The following is a 20,833-nucleotide window of genomic DNA, read 5'->3' on the forward strand; positions in this document are numbered from 1 at the left end:
GCCATATAAGCTGTAATGATTAACATCCTGCTGGGACTGTCATGTGGACTTTCTATTCCAGTGATTAGAAAGCTGCCACGTGTATGTTTCACTAAAAAGTTACGATTCAGATACAGTCAAAACAGGAGTCTATTTTTCTTTTCCCATCTCCAGAGCTCTTGTCACAAATGCGAACACTCTTACTGACAGCCATATTTGAAATGATCATTTTGAGCCATAAAAAACAAAGCTTATGGTGCATTATTGTCAGCTCTGTGCTACCTCTTGCAAAAGTTGGTCTGGCTTGCAACACTCCACATCTGCTGTACACCCAGGGGTCAAGAAACTTTTTTTTTTTTTTTTTCCGACAGAAAAAAAAATATATACACTTAGTGACACTCAGTGAGGTAATCAGGTTTATATAATTGACACTTACAGCTGGATATGTCCTCAGTGTTTTCTTTGAAGAATTTGAACTGCACATCCAAGATATTAAACTGTGTTAAAAGAAGAAAGAATTAAATAAATAAACACTGTGATTCGGTCCGTAGACAATGACACCGGCACTGGCAAAATGTGAATTTGGTCATGTATATGTGCGTGTTTGTGTGTGTGTGTGTGAGATATGTGCATACCAACATACATTTTTCTCTCTCGTTTTTGTTCTTATCTCATTTCATCTAGGTGTGTGTATGTGGTTAAGCGGGTGGATGGGGGGCCTTGCTTTATGTTGTTAAAAAAAATTTGTTTAACTATTACTGCATGATCACTGCATTGTGTGCTTGTCAGTATTTCCAAATAAATAAGAAAATATTCAATGCCATACTGTCTCTAGTTTAATGTTATTTTTACTATTATCTTTGGCCTTTTGGTTGAAATGTAGTGCATCTGAAGATTGTGAAAGGTAAAAAAAGGAAGGAAGGAAGGAAAGAAAGAAGGAAGGAAGGAAGGATTGGTCGAAGGTTGGAAGGAAGTTTGGACGGAAACGGTGACGTCATTTTCCATGCGCCAGAGACTATCTACTCCACTGTAGCTGCATCGCTGTTTCTGCAGCAGAGAATTCAAGCAGTAACGCGAAGCTTGGCGATGTTTCTGTGAGTTTTACTACGAGCAGCAACACGACACTTCAAAAAACAGAGGGGCAGCATGTGCGTTCAATGTCGGGACTGCTGGTTATGATTAGTTTTGTCCCGGGTTTTTCTTTTAAAAATAACTAGCTAGCATTAGCTAAAAATGCTGGCTAGCGGCTAGAGCCTGTCCACCACCTGTCCTGTGGCTCATATTTGTTTTTTTGTTTTTGTTTTTTGTAGGTGACAATGTGAGTCAGGCTCGCCAGCCGTACTCGGTGTTGTGGAGCAGTGTGTCGGCAGCAGGGGGGAGGACAGGCGGAGGGTTGGAGCTCTCTGGTGACGGCCGGTGTCAGGGATGGAGACCTGGACACCCAATCCCCGAGCGAAGCCCTTCATCCCCCGCCAGCAGCGCAGCTTGTACCTCACCTGGAAATACAAACTCACCAACAAGAGGACGATCCGCCGATTCTGCCAGGTCAGGACTATTTTTTTTTTTTTTTAACCCTGAAGACTGAGATTCAATTTGCAGAGTGCTGTCTTGTCTTGGATTAAAGCTAACTCAGTTCTCTTAAGTTGAATGGGCATGTAATGAGATCCCAGTGTGATGGTTTCCCCTCTGCCTGCAGGCTGGTGCTGTCTTGTTTCTGCTGATCACTGTCATAGTCAACATCAAACTCATCCTGGACACAAGGAGAGTCGCCAGTGAGGAAGAGGCAGCACAGGAGTATGGTGAGAGACACACACACACGTTATTTAGGAGTGTAAAACCGAGTCGTGCACAAAACAAACCGTTCCATACACAGTTGTCACCAGGGATGTTTGGAAGTCTAGGGTGACCGAGAGTGTTTCATGAGTCATCATATTTTGGCACTGGGAGATGACACCGAGCTGAGGAATTAATGATTATATTGCAAGCATTATTATGTTTGTTTTAAATAGTCTAAGCAGCACGTTCGCCATTGTAAGAACATTTGTTGATTTCATGTTGTTGTCCCAAATCTCTGAATGAAATATATGTTTTATTTGCAAATAAAGCAAAGTACAGAGAACATTGGAAATTATAGAAAACTAGTGGTAGTGGAAGTGGTGTAGTAGTGGAAAATAGTTTTGTTCTCTCTAATGTACAAAACGAACCGAACTGAAACTGTGACCCAAAAACAACTGTACAAACCAAACCGTGGGTTTATTGAACCATTGCACTCCTGACAGTAATGTATGTATGTGTGTGTGTGTGTGTGTGTGTGTGTGTGTGTGTGTGTGTGTGTGTGTGTGTGTATGTGTGTGTTTGGATGCAAGTTTTATGTTTTGGGTTAAAGTTAGTTAAAATAGCAGGCCAGTGTTTTTGCCTCATAACTGCTGAGTTGGTGCTGGTTGTATTTCTTTTCAAGCCACTCACATAAGAAACACTTTTTCTGTATGTGCCCTTCTTTTTGTTAAAGGGAGGTATTTAGTCCCAGTCCAGAGGGTGAAGGCGTGATTACGATGCTGTATCACACACACACCCTGTCGGTGGTGTGAGTGTGATTACTTATTTCAAGGATGCTATGTAATCATTAGAAGAAGATATGTGAGTCCTATGTGAGTGTTGGTGTAATTACTTAACCCGACTCCTGTGTCCTGGTAAACTCTCCTGTTACAAGGATTTAGCAGACTTGAGAATAATAAATTGCCAGTGCTGTTTCTCTTTGCCACGTGTTTTAGAAGGATCATCCAACTAAGGGGATGCACAAAAGTCGTGTCCTTGTTGGTTTAGAGATGCATCGAAGACAAATAGGGCAACTTCATCTGGGGCCAATCCATTTTGCAAGTAGTGTCTCTCTCCGCTGGGATGTTAGCTCATTACCGGTAGAAGTTGGAAAAACAATGGATAACTTGCACAGTCAGCCTCCTTTGTGCAGGTGCATTGGAGTACAGCATAAATAAACCAAATGTATTCCTGCACACTGCTCTTGCAATGTGCACAGTTCATTGCACTTTAATAGTCTAACTTTTCAGTTCATGTGGTCATTAATTTCTCGGTTTGAATGATTCTGTTATTGGCAGTAATTAAGAAGCATCACCTCTGTCCAACTTCACCCTCTAAAAAAAGTATTTGGCCTGTGTCAGAAGTAGATCCTTGTTGTACATGCATCTAAACAGCAGTAATTTTTCAGTTCCAGTCTACTTTTATTCTGAAGTATACATGATAGCCGAATAATCTTTTCAGAGGATGCGATGCCCAACATGGAGACTCCACGGAGGCCGGCTGGTGGGCGCAAGGCCCTGGACATCGAGGTGTACTCCAGCCGCTCCAAGGTCTATGTGGCCGTGGATGGCACCACTGTAAGTTCAGCAGAGTTATTGATTTATTAATTATTCATCTCTGCAACATGGATGCGTTCTTGAGGATAGCACAGGAAACCATTGTACTTTGATGACGCAGCAAATAGATAAAGGCAAGTTTAATTTTTCTTTTTCTTCCTTAGGTGTTGGAGGATGACATGCGGGAGCAGGGCAGAGGCATCCACGTGATAGTTCTGAACCAGGCTACTGTAAGAGTCTAAATACTTCATGTAAAATATTAACTAATTAGATTTGTCTTTGTCAGTGTTTTCAGCTCTCTATGACACAACTTTACTTGGTTTCTAATGATGATTATTGCTTATCTACTTCTTTTGTTTTGGATTTATTCGATTTAAATTTTCTGATAGTATGTTTGTTTGAATTTTTCACAGGGCCATGTGATGGCCAAGAGGATATTTGACACCTACTCTCCCCATGAGGATGAAGCCATGATTCTCTTCCTCAACATGGTGACCCGGGGTCGAGTCCTCATCTTTACCATTAAGGTCTGTCATTGCCACTTTCTCACTGATGAGTAAAATATTCACTTAAGTGTGCTTCTTACACGAGGTCAGTTTTTTTTCTGTATTTCTTCAGGTGGGTGTAGGTGATAAATTTGTCAGCGGGAGGGGTTTCATTTGCTGATATGGCACAGCAAACACTGTTGCGCAAAGATTAGGCTATTATAATCTACACAGATTTTCTCTTTAAGGAGAAGACAGCTGTCAGGCTTAATGAAACTTATTCATTACTTCTAAACACTTGACTACACTGAACACGTAACCTATCTGGTCCATTCACGAAGCAGCTGCTGCAAACGCCTCCACTATAATCAGTGAAACCGGCCACACCGAGCATGAGAGGAGTGCACAAGAGGTGCATATGCGCTGTGGAATACCTCTCTATAAACATAAAAATAGACCAGTGTTCTGTTTATATTCTTTTTATTCTGGGTGTGCGTGGCCCCTTCACACGCAAGTGGAAAGTATCTCTATTTTTAGTATCTCTATCTCTATGAAGGAAGAAGGAAATGACTCTAGCTTTTGGTAGATTGATTGTGAGATTTTATTTATTTATTTATTTTTATTTTTCCTGGCCTTTGCATGAATGAAGTGGTCATATCGGCTACTTTGTATCAATCAGGGCTTCCACTGGTCCTGGTCACCCTGTGGGCGTTTACTGTTTCAGTACTGGCTGGCAGTTGCTTAGTAACATCATCCCTTAAATAGGCTATAGATGTTAACTTGCTCATAGCACATGGTTTTGGCAAAAAAGTTGAATTTTTACAGCTGAGCTGGATCCAAAATCTGTCAAAAGAACAAGTTAAAGGATCCATTCCATGGTACACTCGCTCCAGAACAGGACCGGGTAAATTTCATGTTCAGTGTAGCCAAAGGATTAGAAAAAAAAAAATCATATTCAAAATGTTTCCTTTCAGTCCTTTCCTTTGCCTTTTATGTGTCAGTTTTGTTCCTTTAGACATTTTGTGATTTTTTTTGTGCATTGGATTAACATTCCTGTTCTCAATCTGTGTGTGTCTCTTTGTTTGCCTGTGTATCTGTTTTCCACATGGACGTGTGTGTGTGTGCGCTTGACTTGCAGGATGAGGGCACATTCCACTTGAAGGATGCTGCTAAGAACCTGTTGAAGGGTCTGGGCAGCCAGGTGTCACTCAACCTCAGCTGGAGGGACATGTGGACTCTGGTTGTGAAGAAAGGAGGTACAGGAACCAACTTTTCCTTTCGAAGCTGACGCCGTTCTCTCCACTGGCTCCGTGCTCAGCAACACACAGAGATTTTCACTTCTTGAGCTCATCTGCTGGCACACTCACAATATATTCATTCCTATTCTGAGTTTTGTGTGTGTCGCACATTGCCTGCTTGTTTGAGTGTTTGTGTGCTCTTTCATCTCCAGGCCAAGTGTATGGAGAGAAGCACTCCAAGTCCCCAGCTTTGTCCACGTGGGGAGACCCAGTCCTGCTGAAGACGGAGGTGCAGCTCACTGCCTCTGAAGGTACGATACAGTCTGGAATCATTACCTCCACCAACAGAATAGGACGTTGGTTGTTTTCACCCCATTCCGTCTGTTTCTCTGTCTGTTTGTTTGTTTGTTTGTTTGTTTGTAGGATATCTCAAAAATTATGAATGCAATTATGAATGAAATTATGATTTGCATGAAACTCAGTGGAAAGGTTGATCACAGGCCAACAAAGAACTGATTAATTTTTCACACTGATTGGCCAAAGAGGGGCATGATAACTTCAAAAGTTTTTGACTGATTTGGATCAAACTGCTGCACGATATACAGTGGTCCCTCGTTAATCACGGGAGTTATGTTCTAAAAATAACCCCCAATAGGCGAAATCCGCGAAGTAGTCAGCTTTATTTTTTTTACAGTTATTATAGATGTTTGTTTCTACACATTTTAGGCAAGCTGAATGCATTCTGTACTGTACAGGAGACATGGCACAGAGGAGATTGATTGACAATGGTCTACAGTCCCTTAGCCAGTCAGGACGCAGAACACAATGCGCTGTAAAAAAAAAAAAAAAAAAAAGCATGCAAAATTGCACTAAAAAAAATCTACGAAACTGCGAGGTCGTGAAAGGTGAACCGTGTTATAGCGAGGGACATCTGTATGTTAAAAATATCACTATTGCAGTATTAAAGCATGCGATATATTGAAAATTTCTGTTAAAGTTGGCAGTATGCTGTCAAAGTATCAGGCATGTGTTTGCACCTGATGTTAGATGATGTTAGCTTAATGGGAATAGGTGCATTCAATTTACGGCCTGATTAAACCATTTTTTAGCCATTTCAGATTGAAAGATAAAGCAGTTTTTCCATAGTCTCTGAATATTGAAATCGATATTGACATTGCAATATGCCTGGAAATATAGCAATTTGATATCTTGTCAATATCGTGCACCCCTACTTGGCAGGTCAGTTGCAGGTGAGGACCTTCACTAGCATTTTTAAAAAGTCAGGACATTAAAATTTGCTATCTGATAATACAAGGGGCATATGTGCCAAAACAGCACGTGGCGCAGGTGTTGCATTTCTCTGAGTGCATTTCTATTGTTGCACTGTGTTCGAGGCCATGGCTATTTTAAACCTAGCCAAACTGTGAAGTCCTCTGTATAAGTGACTGTGTGGTGTGTTTGGCAAAAAGCAGAAACTGTGATTGGTGAGGTGTGACCTTGTTTCCTCACCCATGCAGAGGCTGAGTGCCACTGGGCGGACACAGAGCTGAACAGGCGAAGGAAGCTCTTCTGCAGTAAAGTGGAAGGCTACGGCAGCATCTGTAGCTGCAAAGATCCGGCTCCCATCGAGTTCAACCCTGATCCTGTAAGACAAACACGTGGACGTTTTATCGCTTTGTCAAATTGGTTTCAGACCTTTTATTTTATTGGCCAATATTTAGCAGAGAATGGCGTAACAAAGGGAAATAGCAACCTTAAAGTCTTAAAAGGCTTCAGTGAGCAATGTAGACACATTTGATTCTGACTTAAATAGAGTATTGTTTTGCATATTTCAAATTTTTGCTAATAAATTATTTTTTGTTACATACCAACATTTAATGTGCTGACGCCTGCAGACATTGTGCTTCTTACAAACTGATTTGTAACCATAATCCATCAAATTAGTGAACTTGTCACGAATCATTTCCACACATCTTGCCATGTTTCTTATTCCAGCTCCCCACCAATAATGTCTTCAATGTGCCAGTGGCTGTCATCGCTGGGAACCGACCCAACTATCTGTATCGGTAATGCCTGGAAACTGATAATAATAAAAATTATGATTATACAAGTAATAATAGATTTTATTTATACAGCATGCTATTTGGCCGAGTCTGTAATAGAGACGGCAGATATTTACCGGGACTCCAGAGGAAAATTCAGTGTGTTTCATTTGGTTCAGTAACTCCATAAAGTATATTTTCTACATCAGTGAGTTGAGTCACGGTAATATGTCTGATTATTAATTTGGCCGCCCATAAAATGTTTGCTATCATAGCACCATATGGAGCCTTGGATAAAAGCATTCACTTAATGGATCTGTGAAGTTGCTTGGTATTTAACAGATAGACGACCGCCTCTGTGTCTTGCTTATACAGAAATCTTGATAATGGAGGCCCACTGACAGTAAATATTCTCATATTTGTAAATTAATTTCTGGTTGAGTTAACATTTAAACTGATTACACAGAAAATAGATTGGAAATACCAGAAATACCTCCAGTGGCGCAAAAACCCTTATTACCGAGGCGGTTTTAGAATAAATGAAGATAGATGGAGCCTCCTTAAGAATATGCTTAGAATTAACAAGAGGGGAAATTGCAATTTATCTGCCCATCTCTGTGACATTTTGGAAAAAAAAACAAAAACACTCAGTGATATAATGATATAAATCCGCTGACCAGTTACCCCTGTTCCTTCCTTGTGTCTAAAATGAAATCACAAACAAACGGTTCTCCTTCCTCTCCTCTGTTTTTAGGATGTTGAGATCGCTTCTCTCAGCTCATGGCGTCAACCCACAGATGATCACAGTCTTCATCGATGGATACTATGAGGTACTGGGTTTTCCCCTCCTCCTTCTTGCCCATGTTATATTGTCTTGGCAAACTCTGGCCAGTACACCAATTTATCACCAACTGTGTGTTTGTGTGTGTGTGTGTGTTTGGGACACAGGAGCCGATGGATGTGGTGGAGCTGTTTGGTCTCAAGGGAGTTCAGCACACACCCATTAGCATCAAGAATGCCAGAGTGTCCCAGGTAATCAATAATCACCTCCAGTTTTGAGGTTTAATGGTGTGTTATGGCACATATCAGCTGAAGTCACTGGGTCTTTGTTTTGGAGTGTTTACATACAAGCATCCGTACTGCATATTCCCTCTGCAAAGAAAATCAGCTGCAGAATCTCAGTCAGTAATTTATCACTAAACCAAATAAGAAATCTAAATCAAGGTGTAAATCTTGTCATCACAGTTCAGCCCAGTGGAATTAATCACCAGAGCATCCATTTCATACAAACATAGTTTTACAATTAGAGTCACAAACAATTACCAGAATTTGGATATCTAAAGCCAGACAATATTTTAAAGAATAGAGAACCAAAATGGATGTAAATGCAGATGTAAAGAATATGTGAATGACTAATACGCAGATGACATAACTGAGATCTCCAGCAGTGCTGCATTTATCGGTTTAGTGTTGTCAGTGCCAGAAACAACAATCTCACCAGTGTCTCTTCTTCTTATCATGTTAGCACTACAAGGCGAGCCTGACTGCAACCTTCAACCTACACCCAGTGAGTACATCGCTACCAATAAGTTCTGTTTCAACATAGACAGCAAGTGAATTAGCCATTCTGATGGTTTATATGTTGAATCTCGGCCTGAGCGTTGTTATAAAGCTGTATTTAGCCAAGCTGGTTCCCTCACTCTGTGCTGTATTCCACTCTAACTTGTTGTCATTTGGATGGTGATCGTGCCGATATATGCGCCTCTTGGCCAAAGTACCTGATAAATACCATGTCCATCATATATTATTTTTCGTTTTCACCAGGATGCTAACTTTGCCATTGTCCTAGAGGAGGACCTGGACATCTCCATTGACTTCTTTAGGTAGGCATCTGTTCACAATGTCCCTGAGAGCTTGTACTCCCACTGCTGTCCCCTATTTTTTACCCTTATGTAAAAGGGTCAATTTTTGGAACAGATTCTTTCTTAAGCAGTTGCTCCGGGATGGACAATAACACACATGAATACACTTCCCGTTGTTGGGACGGCCTCACCTTTGTGGCCGATCATCGTATTGTGCTGGTGTCACTGGCCTCCTGCTGCTTTTCTTGTCTTTGCTTTGTCTGCTAGTGTGTCTTCTTTAATAATATGATAGCATTGCTTTGGTAATTTGCAGACTGGGTCAGCACCTCTTGCACACCTGTCAGGCCTGGAAGGGCTTCCCTCGCTCTGTGGTGATAAAGGTTTCTTCCATTTTATCCAATTTTAGTTTTTTCTTGACCACTATGACAGTTAAGCAAGGGGGTTTTCGCCTCGTTTTATTTGTTTAAAACTTTTGAGACTGTAAACAGTGATTTATGGGATTTTTGGAACCCAGACATGGTCGCTTCTGACCAGCTTCACTGGAACAGTTTAAGGTTTTGATCAAGCTCTGTAGTTTGTATCAGAGGGCCTTAGCCTCACCTAATGTTCCCAGTTTTGAGGAATTTTTACCCGTGCACCCTACAATTACAAGCTCACGTTTATAATCATTAAACTACTTACTGCTGCAATTAAAACCTCTCCGCAGAACTTTGAAGTTTGGTGTGATTTGTCTCCCTCTTCTGGCAGTGATTTAAATTCTAATGTGCATCAGCGCAGAATATCATCACAGACACCAGCTTTCCAGTGTCCAAATTAATGCAAAATGCATGGAGTTTTGTCAAAAAGCAACAGACTTAATCATCATTTTGTGACCTTGTTTGGCATTAGATTGAATGCAATCGATGTTCATATGTAACAAGTGCGCATTGGAGGCTTAAATTAACTGAATGTGCAGGTTGATACTGTTGTCAAGTGGTTCTATCAGAGATAAAAGAAATCCTGATGATATTTATTTTCAGGGTTTGCATTTTTGATATTATTTGCCACCTAGAAGCTCTATAAACACTTGCAGTTGCACTTGCTCTCAGAACAGGATACTTAAAAAGCTCAGTAAACATTTGGAAAATACAATGAACATATTAAATATAGTATATATATTTTATATTATCCTTAAAGAGTTACATTCCTGCATTGTTTAAGAAATAGTTATGAACACCTTAAAGAGGTAGCTGAGATATGAAGGCCCCAGTCACACATCCTAGACCCAGCACTTCCAGCTGTAATCACCACTAGATGGCAGTAAATCCACACCGATCAAGCTGCTTTGAGCACTCCTGTGAACTTCAATTTTCCTTTGTTGGATAGCCATGACTTTGAAATGTATTTTCTGCTGTAAATGTGCCAGCTCCTCTTCTGGGCCGACTACCCTTTTTGAAGCATCAACTTCAAATGGCTCAGAAGCGTTCCCAGCTGTCATCTGGCTCAGTTTTAATGCCAGTTTGCCTCGGTAAACATGCCTTCTGAAATTAGCATTAGGCATTCAGTTAGGGAGTAGTGAAAACCAAAGCCTGCCATCATATAGAGAAAGACAAGCTTTTTTCTAGAATAGTATTCATGTATTTGTTATTATTTTTAAATGTGTTTTTGTCTGTGTTTATGGCTGTACAAATAGCTCTTCCAGACAGCTTGGTTCACAGTCACTGAAAGCAGAAGATTGTTTGGCTGTTCTATTAAATGTGGAGTGTGTGTTGATGCAGTGTGGGCACGATGTGTTCAGGTAGTGACTTATCTACAAAGCTGTTGTTGCTGTTGTATGATTGATGGATGATAATGTGGATGCAATAATAGCAGTTGTCCTGGTTTTCTGAGTCAGAGCCGCCACCTGTTGAATGACAGAAGTAATCATACTGATGATGTTATTTGTGGGTGTGATGGTGTGAATATTAATGCCGACGTTCCCGCGTCTTTGTGGGACACACTACCATTTATGATCACATTGTCATCACTGTTGACTGATTCTGCCTGTTGCTGTTCATTATGTTACTGCCCTAGTTTTCTGAGCCAGACCATCCACCTGTTGAATGAGGATGACAGTCTGTACTGCATCTCAGCCTGGAACGACCAGGTCAGTGGTCTGCGTAATTGTCTCACTAACTCTTTTCATCTGGTCATTCCTTCTCTCACAAAACTTTGCTCATGTCACGTTCTTTTTCAGTCGCCTGTGTAGCTCCCTGCTTAGTTTTATGCGCCCCTATATCTCTTTGATCTGATTTATCCAAAAACTTTCTGTCTCATCTGTTGGGCATCCTTTTCATCTCTTTATCCATCTGTCAACTGCTTAGATGTTCTTCTTTTTTTTTTGTTCCACACTTTCTGCTAAAACTCTCTGTAGCCCACTGTGGTTGGCATAAACACTACCTGGTGATGATATTTTTTACCTGAACACCTCCAGGTATTTTATCTAAGTTGTGGGCGTGAAAGAAATTTCTCCTGAAGTTAACAACTTTTTTTTCTGCCTACATAAAAATACATAAATTATTAGTAGTTTTATAACTAATAGTACAAGCCATTCATATTTTTGAACACACAAATAATCCCACAAGTTTTCTTTTGAATTTAAAATTCATCTGTTACAGTCAAAAGGTGCAGATGTGTGTGCTATTTCATGTAGCTGTTAACAATTGCATGTCCAAATGTCTAGAAAGATTGAGATTTCTCATAGCGACCTCTAGAATAACAATGAATATAGTGAGTTGAATGTCATTTTACCTTTTACCACTGAGCTAAAAGCTGAGATATCTGGAGAAGGCTCATGCCTCGGCATCTGTTTTGTGTCTGCTTACCTGTTTGTCTCTGCTTGTTTTGTTCGTTTTTTTTTTTCACTTTAGGTGTTATGTGTTCATCATCTGAACTGAAACTAGCTCCACTTTGATCTGTCCCATAACTTTTCTCCATCTGAATAAGTCACTGTCTCTCTTTATTCATCTTTCTCTTGCACCGCTGTTGCCTCAACCATTTCCCCTCACCATTCCCTCCTGAATTACACGCTCCGAAGAGTTTATGTCCACATAAAATCCTTGCTATATGTTTCATTCATAAAATTGCTATCTGTTGTACAGGGCTATGAGCACACAGCGGAGGACCCAGCCTTACTGTACAGAGTGGAGAGTATGCCAGGCCTGGGCTGGGTGCTTAAAAAGAGCCTCTACAAGGACGAACTGGAGCCAAAGTGGCCTACACCCGAAAAGGTGCATGCTTTGTAGAACCTGACTGATGTTGGATGGCTGGTGGATATTACCAACTGGTATTGCATTAAAAAGCACTTGATAATTTAAAAGCAGTGCTATCATTAAAGTCCCCTTCCAGTCATTTATTAAGCCAGTAAAAATAATCTGTTCATCAATAATACATATTTTGAATTTTTTCCATGAAAAAACAACTTAAAGTGCCTTAAATGTAACACTAAACCTTGCCCTCATTAGAATGTGCAGATCTATGAATATGGAAATAGTCCCCACCCACCGCCCTAGCTGCTCACACACTTACCTGTAACCAGAGCTCTGCTCAAGGATGCGCAAGTCCCATCCCACTACAGTCGCAAATTTTGTGCTATAATTCATAATCCAGTCGTGAAAAATGCTATTTTTTTCTGCGAATCTCAGTAATCTTGTTCATGTGAAGCAGCCATTTCAAGTTGGTGCTTTTCTTTTTGAAAACTTTGCACAGATACGAGTCAGTGTAGTCGAGGTCCGATATTTTAGGGGACAAGAAAAACACATTTTTGCGTGGAGGAGGGGCTTTAAATCGTTTGTCCAGCAGACTCCAATGTTTACAATGCTTTGTATTGTGAGTTGGCAGAGTAGCAAGTAATCAAATGAGCAGATGGTGGTGCGGAACGTATTAACAAGTTGAGAAAGTTATTGTTCAACTGTAAAATGTCACAGCACCAGCACAAGTCTTTATTCTTTAGCTTTTTGATTACCAAATTTGATGATTTTTTGCTACAAATGTGAATGTTAAATGGACTGCATTTCTCTGGTGCTTTGCCAGTCTACTGACCACTTTAAATATTTTACCTCACATTCACACACATGTTCACACACTGCTGGCAGGGCTACCAGTAAGGTGCCGATCCGCCCATCAGGATTCAGTGTCTTGCTCGAGGACACTTCAGCACATTATCTGGAGGAGCTGGGAATCAAACCAGGAACCTTACCAGATGACCGCTCTGTCTTCTAAGCCACGCAACCCAAAATATGTGTTTTTTATGTTTTAAAAAAAAAATTGGTTAATGTATTTTTATTAGAATTTTTATTTACTCCTGTATGTGAGACACTGAATGTGTAGTTACGCTTGTAAGTGCATGTGCGTGTGCGTGTGCGTGTGCGTGTGCGTGTGCGTGTGCGTGTGTGTGTGTGTGTGTGTGTGTGTGTGTGTGTGTTTGTAGTGTATACATACACACTCTATGTGTTTAACAATGGTCAACAAGTTGTTTTCTGTCTGTGGTTGCAGCTGTGGGACTGGGACATGTGGATGCGTATGCCGGAGCAGAGGAAGGGCAGAGAATGCATCATCCCTGATGTGTCCCGCTCCTACCACTTTGGCATCATTGGGCTCAACATGAATGGCTATTTCCATGTAAGGACTAGGGCAAAAAAAAAATGCAGTTTGGATTTTAACAATTTAACATTGTGTAAGTTAAAAACCGAAAACACTATGATGAGAGGCAGATATCACTAGTCATAAATTTCTGGTCAAAATAGCTTGACATTGTCTTCTTGTGCACTACCTCATTTAAAAAAAAAAAAAAAAAATTGCCAAGGCTCATTTTGTGCGTCTTTATGCATATAAAATACAGTGTCGTGTTGATTTAGCATTGAGCTGAGCATAATGTTGTAATGTGTGAACCCATGTCTTTTCTGTCCCCTCTTAAAGGAAGTATATTTCAAGAAACACAAGTTCAACACGGTTCCCAATGTACAGCTGAAGAATGTTGACAGGTTTGTAAACACGTTACGTCACCTCTTGTCATTTATGTGCCATTTCTTCCATGTCATAAGCTCTCTAACTATATGGGTAGAGTACTTAGACATTGGTTGCATGCGTGTCTCTCAGCATTTTTGTGTCTGGTCCTAACAGTTTGAAGAAGGATGCCTACGAGGTGGAGATCCAAAACCTGTTGAAGTGAGTAATCGTCACAAAAGGCATTAAGCCCACAGACAATTTGCCACGGCTGTATTATAATTGGCAGTTAAATATTAGATCAATGACAAATGGTAGGAAAGTGCAAAAATGTGTAAATTTGCTGTGCTTATATTAAACCCCACCACCAAAAAAATAACTAAATAAATAAGCGTTGAAATATTTTGGTGCATAATAAATGCATACTTAAAACCATTGTGTGTGTGTGTTCGCCAGGGAGGCCGAGGTGCTGGACCACACTAAGAACCCATGTGAGGACTCGTTCCTGCCAGACTCTGAGGGGAAGACCTACGTCATGTACATCAAGATGGAGACCGAGACCGACACATCTACCTGGACTGAGCTCGCCAAGGTAGACGGGCAAGGGGGTTGTAACAGCCGTGGCCGTTGTTACTGCAATTTTAGGAATTGTAAAAGCAGTTCATAACCATGTCATATGTATGCGTGTTATTAGGTCATTCATGAAGATGGCAGTTCATTAAATTGTAAACATTTCTGTATTACTGTACTTGTCCTCACATAACACATGGGCTATATCAATAATACTTCAGTGTCATAAAGCTTTTAGGAGTTATAGAAGCTCCAAAAACATAATTTCCTCATTACTGTGGAGATGTATGCAGCAAGGTGCAGTCAGATTATCTACTTTGTGCTTACTGTCCACATTTTGTACCATGCATTGTTTTTAAGTTATTGTGTTAATAAGAATGTGTCTACACACACTCACACACACACACACACACACACACACACACACACACACACACACACACACAGATGCCACCATGGTGATGTAATGTCCCGCCCACTATGTACCATGGTGGCGGGACACAATAACAGCACGTTTAGGCACACAAAAGACAATGCAACAACACAAAACAACATTGCTGACAGCTGCTGTTAAATATTAAAAAGTCAAGAACAGTTGACTTTTTTTTTTTTTTAGAGTAATTACAATAACAGATTTAGCTAAAATACTTGTCTTCCTGCCTTCCTGATTGTACATCATGTTCCACTTAATTCTCATCCAGGGATTCAGAAGCTCACAGTTTAATTTTGAAGAGGTGCTGAAAGATAAGTGTCATTTGAATATATGTTGTCATATATGAGTTTGCCTCCTTGCTCCTCAGTGCCTCCATGTTTGGGACCTGGACGTGCGGGGGTACCACAAAGGCCTGTGGCGGCTCTTCAGAAAAAGGAATCACGTCCTGGTGGTGGCTGTCCCAATATCTCCATACTCGTAAGTCTACGTTGAAATGTTCATATGCAACCTACTTTTGGTTCAGATATGTACACATTTCAATGTATCTGTGTTTGGCACTAAGTGTGCAGAAACATAAAATGACAACATTTTTTCCTGGTAACCAAGCTGATCAAAGCATAGGCGTTGTAATATCTCCCCCTCTCCTGCTGTTCATCACTGCTCGCCCCTTCTTTCTTCATTCTGTTTCTGTCTTGCCATATTTCCTCCTTTCTTATTTGCAATCGCGCCCACCACCACCACTTAATCATTTAATCCTTTGTTTTTGCCCTCGGCCAGTGCGAAGAAGCCAGCCAACATCACTCCCATTCACTTGGAGCCTCCACCCAAAGAAGAGGGAGCGCCCGTGGAGCAGATATAGACGTGAAGTCCAACGCTCACCAGGCGCCACTAGCAGACATGAACTTACGATTTCCACCAGCCCAGGTCTTAACTTAACAGTTCTTCTCTCTTCTCCACCCACAACCACTACAAAAATGATAGTCCTAGGCACTAAATGTACATTCGTGAGGATACCTGGGAAATATAGTTCTTCTGTGGTGGAAGGAAGATAAACACTACAAAGCACTGCTGTATCCATGCAGGGCCTGAGGAGCAACAGTTGTGGGAATCGGCAGTTTTCTGTCACTGCACATGTGGATATATTTTAAATGAGTTTAACCAGTTTTTTTTTTTTTTTTTTTTTTTTGGTTAAACCTAGCCATAAAACCAAAACGATTTGCAGGTCCACTGTGCCATACTGCTGTCCTTTGCTTCAGTAGCGGGAGGAGGGAGGATGTGAGAGAGGAGATTGGCCAAGAGAAGGCGATGCGTGAAAGGGAATCGGTTAACATTTACAGGGCTTTGAAGGGTCTCCTTGACAACTGTCGGATGACGCGCAGCCCGCCCTTTCAGTCAACCGAGGAGATGAAAAGGGCAAGAGAGGAAAGTTGATGCTCCAGTTCAACTGTAGCTTTTCAGCGAGGAGGGGACAAACACACACCCTCATACACACACACACACACACACACACACACACACACACACATACACACACTACTGGACAATGGCTTCCTATTGAACCCGCCCAACCAGAATACAGCTAGCTTTTGTGTTTAGTTTTGTTTTTAACTACTGAGTGCTTTGTCCATCCTGTACATACATTTTAACTTATCTCTATTTATTTTACATTTACCAATCAACAAGGAGTTTTGGGGGTTTGTTTTTTTAATCTACTTTTATCAAGATCGGTGCATTTTTTAAGAGTCTAACGTTTACAGATAATGAAATAATGTATATGCATATATATTTTTTTGAAGAGAAAAGGGTCAACTTATTTTTCAGCATTAGATATTGAGATTGATTGAAGGAGTTGATATAGCCCTGTGGGTTTTACTATTATGACTGCTTGGATCAGTTGCCTCAGATCACTTTTTTCTTGAGGGAAACTGGAGACTCTTTAACACTTGAACACTACATAACTCCCTGCCAGAGCCAATGCCGAAGAGTTTGGCCAGATTGTGCTCTGAGCCCATGTTGCTAACTTCGAACCAACGGCTTTTGCATGCAGATACGTATCAACACTGTTTCATTCTTCCATATGTATGCACCAGGCCCATGTGGGTGTTGGCAGGGTACAGGTCAGATTGCTAACAGTAAATCCTTTTTAACTCACCATGTTTCACCATTTCACAGCTTAAGAAAAGGGACAATCAAATATTTCAATTGGTATTAGGTGTTTTATGACTTTTATCCACCTCTATCAGTGACCAAGGAGCGGCGATCGCATTGACAGGTCTCTGACACAGCCTTCAGGCACCAGTATTGAACAGAGATATAAAAGTCACAAAAGATCCAACAGAAATGCGTCATGAAGAGGTAGTGAAGAGATGCTATTGTTTTGTGATCTAAAACAGAAGGTCTTGTTTGTAGTTTTAGCACCCACCAATGTGACGGTGCATTTGTGCTATGGAACAGTAAAATTTGAATACGCCTTGAGGAATTGATGTTGCTTGGCTGCTAAAAAATACAAATTCTTCTGAAAAAATATTCCAGTTTGCTTCACTAATTCTTAACAGCCATGGAATAGGATTGTGGAGCTTACATGACTGCCACTGAAATCTGTAATGACCGAACTCTGTACCTTCGGCTTTACGCTCTGCCTGCCACGTGACTGCACACAGACCGTTGTGCGTTGTAGGAAGAGTGAGGAGGAAACTGCATCATAACCGCCGGTCACAGCGGGGGACGCAGCCCATATTTCACACACGTCCTCCTTACAACCAATTTTCTGTCCTTGCGATGACGCTGTCTCCCCAGTCGTCCCACTCGTTTGTAACTGCTTTCCAACCATTTCAGTGTCTCTGTCATTTCAGATGTGACACTGCTCACGGAATGACTGAATGTTTTTCAATCATATTTTAATGCAACAATATTAGTATTTGTAGTGTTGATTTCATTTCATTGTGTGATTTTTTGCGTGGTTGTTTATGCATTACACCGTGATGCAAACAACCGCATATTTACTATTACAGACAACACTCATTGATCAGTATTATGGCCAATATTGTTACAGAATAATGTTAACGTGTGCTATGGAAAATTGAGGTATTTAAAAATGATCTAGAGACTGCACACTTTCTCTTTTTCGCTTTTTTTTTTTGTTTTGTTCTAGTCATTTTAAATTCTGGGTTTTGTAGTTTTTTTGTTCAGTTGAGTGGATAAAACTTAACCATAGTCAGTGAGCATATCATCATCTGCCCAACAGCTGATTTCATTTAAATGTGGTGAAATGACTTGAAAAATATCGAAAGGTACGTTGTATCTGTGGCTATGAGGATGATGATCTGTAGACATGTGTTTCAAATGCAGATTGACGTGTGTGAGTTCCAATATCTTTTGTCATGGAAATAAATAAAGGTGTTTTTTTTTACAAGTCATGAAGTGATGCCTCTTTTTTTTTTTGGAGGCTATATGGCTGTTATTGCTTAAATTATTCATATTGATGGATGTATTATTGCTATTCATGGAATAAACTTGGAGCTATTGTTATTCTTAGCTTAATGTTGTACTCCTGTGGCCTTGTGCATACCTGCAGATTTCCCAGGAGAGCGCCAGGCAAAGCAACGGTGAGGGGAAATGCACGTAGCTAGGGAAATGTATGCAAATCCTCCCGGCTTGGTGAATTTCCGCAACCACTGCGGCTGACCAAGGACAAACGCGGCTTCCTGCCCTGTCCTTCCAGTTCAGTCTCACCCGCTCATCTCCATGATTTCATAACCTGTGATCTGATTTCCCAGAGCAACACAAAGAGAGGACTTGGCTTGGCGTTGAGGCCAGTCCAGCTGTAGGAAATACATGTTTTTTATTTCCATGTCGGACACATTTTGCAGCATGAGAAGGTTATTATACATCCAAATAGTAGCGAATGAGTGGTTAATGAGTAGCAAATAAGATCTAGGTTCTATTAACCTTTAGAATAACTTTGACGGTGTGCTATGCATAATTGTCAAGGGTCGATTTAAGGGAGGACGCTAAGGCACAACTGTAAAAACAAACATGGAATAAGCATGTAATTTGATGCTTTAATGTACACGGTTCTCATCATCAGTGAATTACATGCTTACTCCATGTGTTTTGTCAGTGGAGTCTAAAGCATCCTCACTTAAATCAGCCCCTCAGTAATTTTGCATAGTGCACCTTTAAAATGAGAGTGAAATGACTCCAGCCTAGAGACGTTCCTGTGTGTTTATCAGTATTTCCCCCAGATTTTTTTTCTTTACTTATCTTTGCATCGGGTCTAATGTGAGCATGGAGCTGCACACTCAGGTCTTTGTTCGTGACTGACTGAATCTCAAGTGATAGGTAAGGTCTTGCGAGTGTGTGTGTGTGTGTGTGTGTGTGTGCGTGTGTCCATCAGCCTTCCTTTCATAAAAGCCACCAGGTCATGTGACATTTTGTTCATGAGTGTCTATTGTTTCCACGGCTACATACACACGCACAATGAAGCCAACTATCTCCTCAGATTGTAGGACTTGGGTCTGGGCCGCATGTCATTATCAAGCCCAGCCCTAAAACCTGGTCATTTTGCCTGTCAGTCAAAAATCGTCGGTTTGCATCAAAGCCTAAGTAGTGGGAACGGCGCCTTTTAAATGTCATTTTTGACCTATTGAACATTCTGATGAGCAGACCATGGAGGCTGATGGCTGGGATGTAGATGGAATATTGATTGGGTGGCTTTGAATCCATCCCTCCGAGAGCACGGAGGGGGGAAGAAAGAGCCGGGGGTTATTGTTAAACATGGGGCTGGGAGCACACCGGGCATGAGATGATGACAGATTTAACTCTAAATACCTAGCAGGTGTATAATTGGAGTGGAGGGAATAGGGAATATGATTTCTGTCTCTCTCTGCCTCTCTCTCTCCCTCTCTCTCTATTGACTCTCTCTGACTACCATGCCCTCTTTCTCCTCCATATCAGTGTTTGCCTTTCTCTCTCTTTCTGTCTCTCTGTCTGTCTCCCTCTTTCTTTTCCTCTCTGGGTGGTTTTCTCTCCAGTCACAGAGAAGCTGGGGAACAAAGGCATGATTACTATTGGGGATTTGCACAGGGATCTGAGATGATTGCACTAATTCACGAGCAATAACCTGATCCACAGCTGAACCATACTTTGTTTCTCAGCACCTCCTGTCTATTATAAAGGCTTTTATTGGTCAATATTTACTCAGTCTTGTCTTACAATGCATTTAATCTTCAAGGGCATCAGACAGAACATTGATGAATAATAAACTACACAAAGATGTATCGAACTATTGTGCGCTCCTTTCACATAGCTGACATTGGCTGTCTTACATGCAGAAGATGTGTTCTAAGTGGTTTTATTTTCTCCACAAAATGCAGTCTTGTCGTTGTGGAAAATATATGGATTCACTGTTGATTTAAAGACACCAAAGCAAGATCATTATCCCGTTCTCGAAGACAAAACCAGTATCAACCACTTGCCAAAGAGAGTTATTATTTCTAGCACTGGTGCAAACAAAGCCTGTGAGCATGTGAGCACTCAGGCAGCACAAATCATAGAAACAATGCAGCTACCATATGAGCTCTTGAACCTGAAGTACATTTGCAGCGTCCACCTGCATATTAATACAGATGAAAGAGTTTTGCGATCGCAGGATCTGTGAAAAATTCCCCAAGCAAGAAATGAATATTGTTTGATATGTTTTATTGGCAAATATTTACATTCTGCAGGCAGTTATACAAAGGGTGTTTTTTGACTTTTCACTACACAGTGTAATTATTTATTGCTTGATTTTCGCAAACAAGACATGATAAAACTTGCAATTTCCCCAGTAGAAGGGGAAATTCAGAAGAAAATAAATCACCCTGATTGATAACGCAAGTACAACAGATTGT

The 20,833-nt window shown here is 40.8% G+C and overlaps 1 protein-coding gene across 1 annotated transcript; it reads left to right on the forward strand.

The window, feature by feature from the left end:
- The first annotated feature begins 948 nt into the window (after positions 1-948).
- Positions 949-18,455, forward strand: pomgnt1 (protein O-linked mannose N-acetylglucosaminyltransferase 1 (beta 1,2-)). The gene is made up of 22 exons (XM_030050002.1): positions 949-1,073; positions 1,290-1,524; positions 1,676-1,778; positions 3,256-3,371; positions 3,515-3,580; positions 3,764-3,877; positions 4,974-5,091; positions 5,286-5,384; positions 6,591-6,718; positions 7,069-7,139; positions 7,870-7,945; positions 8,064-8,147; positions 8,641-8,682; positions 8,940-8,998; positions 11,030-11,102; positions 12,097-12,225; positions 13,490-13,615; positions 13,913-13,977; positions 14,117-14,161; positions 14,396-14,531; positions 15,310-15,419; positions 15,720-18,455. Exons 2-22 carry the CDS (start codon positions 1,405-1,407, stop codon positions 15,799-15,801), a joined length of 1,962 nt encoding a protein of 653 aa, XP_029905862.1. The 5' UTR covers positions 949-1,073; positions 1,290-1,404; the 3' UTR covers positions 15,802-18,455.
- Positions 18,456-20,833: the final 2,378 nt, after the last annotated feature.

The sequence above is a fragment of the Myripristis murdjan genome, chromosome 4 (assembly GCF_902150065.1).
Source record: "Myripristis murdjan chromosome 4, fMyrMur1.1, whole genome shotgun sequence".
In the NCBI taxonomy this organism is placed as follows: Eukaryota; Metazoa; Chordata; class Actinopteri; order Holocentriformes; family Holocentridae; genus Myripristis; species Myripristis murdjan.